Source organism: Ictidomys tridecemlineatus, chromosome 4 (assembly GCF_052094955.1).
Source record: "Ictidomys tridecemlineatus isolate mIctTri1 chromosome 4, mIctTri1.hap1, whole genome shotgun sequence".
Lineage (NCBI taxonomy): Eukaryota > Metazoa > Chordata > Mammalia > Rodentia > Sciuridae > Ictidomys > Ictidomys tridecemlineatus.
The window spans coordinates 17,277,035-17,281,270 of NC_135480.1; the positions used below are offsets into that span (position 1 = coordinate 17,277,035).

The window sequence follows — 4,236 nt, forward strand, 5'->3', positions numbered from 1 at the left end:
TTGGGGTTCAGTGGTAGAGCACTTGTCTGGCACATGTGATCCTGGGTTGGATCCTTAGCACTATATAAAAATAAATAAATAATATAAAGTTATTGCATCCATCTATAACCAAAAAATAAAAATAAAAATCAAATAGAAAAGGAAGTAAGAAAAGATACAAACAAAATGATTTATGCTTCATTAAAATCTATTTTCTCTCATTTGTCTTTCTCTCTCTACAATGGTGATTGAATTCATATCTCTTGTCTATATATTGGGACACACTGACATGCAGTCTTCTCCAAATGAATACTCTTGGAGCCACTTGAATATATAGCTCTGCTGTGAAGGAATGATATCTATTGACTCTTCATACTTCCCTTCTACATTCAAGTACATTTCATTTAATAAACACTATAAAGGAAAAATCAATTTCCATCAGTCCACTTTTTTAAATTGGTGCATTTCCATTATACAGAATGATGGGTTTCAATGAGGCATGTTAACAGATACATAAAACACAATTAGTTGAATTTCATGCCTCAGTATTGTCTCTGTCATGCCCTCCTTCCCTGAATCCTCTCTCTCTATCTTACTAGTTAACAATCTACTTTCATGTTGTCCTACCTGCCCGCCCACCGGCGCCCTGATTTTTCACTCTAGCCTCCACATATAAAGGAATATATAATAATTTCAACTTGAGTCTGCATTATTTTGGTCAAAATTATGGTCTCCAGTTCAACCCAATTTCCTGACAGTTACACAATTTTGCTCTTCTTTATGGCTCAGTAAAAGTTCATTGTATTTTTATACCATATTTTTGTTAACTATTCATCCATTGATGGACATCCTGGCTGTACATTCCATAGTTTGGTTATTGAAAATTATTAATTGATAAAATTATTAATTGATAAATGGATATGCATGTATATCTAACGTATGTTAAATTTAATTCTTAAAACATTATCCCTGCCTATGACATTTGGTTATAGTGGGGGTTCTGTAACTTAAGAGAAAGGTATGTCTGCCATTTTGAAATTTCATTTCATGAAAAATTCTCTGAGTAAACCTCTTCATTACATAACTGAATTTAAAATGTAGTCATACAAGTTTTGTTTGATATAATATCAGAAAAAAAGAGCAGTGATAAAAAAATTATTTCTGAAAAAAACCTTTTAATCTACTCAGTTTCTAAGGAAAGATCACATAGATTTCTGGTTCGTTGCATAAATTACAGATTAAATAATTATTAAAATTGTAAATTAGCATCAGAGTTGACTATTACAAAGTCACAGATTTGTCCTTCTATTAAACAGGAATACACATGTATGTACACACATAAACTACTTCATCTCAGACCCTTTAGTGCAATTGTCATTTTACTGCTAATTCTTCAGTTCCTGATCTCTGACACTTATCAGCAAAAGATTTGTCTTCAATACTTTGAAAACAATAGTGCTCCTTGGAGGCAAGTAACTGTTTTCAGCTGCTTACAGTTGTAGGGACATTAAATATTACAAGTCAATAATGTTTTTCTTCTAAAAATACTTTTTGACACCAAACTTTTCTCATAGCCTTTTTCATCTCTGTGTTCCGCAAGGTGTAGATGAGGGGATTGAACATGGGAGCAATAATGGTGTAAAACAAAGCAAAGATTTTGTCCTCGGGGAAAGTGTTAGGAGGTCTGAGGTAGGCAAATATGGAAGGTCCAAAGAATAAGATGACCACAGTGATATGAGACCCACAAGTAGATAGGGCTTTGCGTCTCCCCTCTGCTGAGTGATTTCTCAATGTGAATAGAATGACCACATAAGACCCAAACAAGAGAATGAATGTTACCAAGGCAACCAGTCCTGAATTGGCAACCATGAAGACACCAGTGAGGTAGGTATCAGTACAGGCAATTTTCAACAAAGGAAAAATGTCACAATAGTAGTGGTCAATTGTGTTGGGGCCACAGAAGGGCAACTGGATAATCATACAGAACTGGGAAAAGGAGTGGACAGCTCCACCAGCCCAGGCAGCCAAGATCAGGACATTGCACCTGGTTCTGCTCATGATTATCATGTAGTGCAGAGGTTTGCAGATGGCGACATAGCGATCAAAGGCCATGGCTGTCAGGATTAGTACTTCAATCAATCCAAAGAAGTGCATCACAATGACCTGCCACATGCAGTAGCCATAGGAGATGGTGTTTCTTCCCACTAGCTGGTCACCAATCAGTTTGGGTGTCACAAAGGAGGTATAGCAGATGTCCATAGAAGACAAGTGACTGAGGAAATAGTACATGGGTTGGTGAAAAAGAGAACTGCATCCAATAGAGATGAGGATCAGAAGGTTTCCCATCAAGATGGAAAGATAACAAAATAAGAAGAACACTAGGCAAAATATTTGAATGTTTTGGTCAGAAGAAAGGCCCATGAGAATAAATTCTGATACGTTCCTCTGACTTTCCATATTTTGTATGCTCTGTGCAAAAATCTGAGTATCTGTGGAAAAGTAATTTAGAGAAAATCATTTGCAATTGGAACACAATCATGTAAACCCTATCAAGTACTGGAAGCCAGTTTAACAATCACAAAGTGAATTGATAAATCAATTCATCAATTATATTTGTACTTGTGATTTATAACTTATTTCTCTCATAGTTCTTATTAAAAATTTTCTAATGTTCCGTCATTTTGGTAATACTAAGAATATATTTTATTATTTTTTGAAATGTAGGATTTAAAATTTTCATTTACCTAAAAGATGTTCTACTGACATTATTTATGACATTTAGAAGCAGGAAAATAATTTAGTATGATGCAAAGCACTGTTTTATAATTCTAAGTATGTTCTTCATTAATGACTGTGTTTTCACTGCAGGCAATGCTCTCTTTCCCCGGCATGAAATACAATAGCTCTCCATATTGTCTGCAGAATTGTGTTCAAGGAATACATTTGTATTTACTTTAAAACCTAAATTGGGTCAGTGTGATTGGTGGGATATTCCTTGAAACCCTAGAGATTGTGGGCACTGCATATTAAACATAAGATAGCAGATTTGCTGAGTATAAAACAACAACAAATAGATAAATATGTAAAAAATAGAAAAAAGGAAACGTATGATTTTTCTGTTAAAAGCTGACATTTATAAAAATCATAAGAAAATCTATTTTATTTAAATTTAATTGTAAAACAGGATATCTTAAGGCAAATTCAAGAATCCCTAATATCAATGTTACAAATAAACAAACAAAAGCTAATTTAAATTCACAAATTATTTGATTTCTATATAATGTATTGTTGTGCTAGAATGAATTATGAACACATAGAATCAATAACAAATGTTACACAATGTAAAGGCAAGTTGTGTTCAGGGAGTTCTCAGCTATTATGAGTTGCCTAGATTACTCATGGATTCACATATTTTATTCTTTGTAGGATCAGGGTTTGAATCACCAAGGTAACAGAAGATTGAAGTAGAGATGACATACTTATGCCATCTCTTATCACTGGAGAGGAATTAGATGGCTTCCAGGTGTACTTTCTACATTACTCCTAAATTAAATGTGGCATCTCTATCTGATCCTACAGATAACATTTTTTAATATCACAGAAAGCATTAATGCAACATATGGAATAATAAGATTAGCATTTCTAAAATCATGTAGCCGTATTACTTGTGGTTATTAAAACTATTGCAACTGGTAAGAATTATAGTTCTAAACCACATTGCATAATATACTAAGTTAAGCTTTCAGTTCTAGCTGAATACATTTGATTACATTAACAGGGGGGGGAGAGAGAGAGAGAGAGAGAGAGAAAGAGAGAGAGAGAGAGACACTATGGCCATATTCTTTCAATTCTGTAATAATTCATATATTCCCTCTTTAATACAAAGACAAGTCTTATCCTTGAAATTGTGTACACATGTTAGTACCTCAGTAACATTTTTTACTTAAATATTTCGTCACAAAAATTGAAAATTTTGTTACCACTGAAAATAACATATTACATTCCTTTGTATAAGTATTCATAAAAAAGAAGTGATCTTGAAAATAAATTTTAGATCATAAGTTTAACTCTTAGAATAAATTTAGCAGTTAAATACCCATCATATTTAACTATTAGTTTCTGTATAGAGGAACTAATTAATAAAAACAGTGAATTCCCCAGTTCAAAGATTTAATACATTTTGAAATAAGAAAAAATACATCTCCCAATTATTGTTTAGTTTCCTTCCATAAGGAGTTGCATCTGATATACTGTAGT

The 4,236-nt window shown here is 33.1% G+C and overlaps 1 protein-coding gene across 1 annotated transcript; it reads right to left on the reverse strand.

Annotated features, from left to right (window-relative positions):
• Positions 1 to 1,500: 1,500 nt before the first annotated feature.
• LOC101963395 (olfactory receptor 4P4) lies at positions 1,501 to 2,436 on the reverse strand. The gene has a single exon (XM_005341545.2). It carries the CDS (start codon positions 2,434 to 2,436, stop codon positions 1,501 to 1,503), a length of 936 nt encoding a protein of 311 aa, XP_005341602.2.
• Positions 2,437 to 4,236: the final 1,800 nt, after the last annotated feature.

Coding starts and splice junctions, on each gene's coding strand:
- LOC101963395 (XM_005341545.2), bottom strand. CDS start 2,436: ATGGAAAGTCAGAGGAACGTATCAGAATTTATTCTCATGGGCCTTTCT.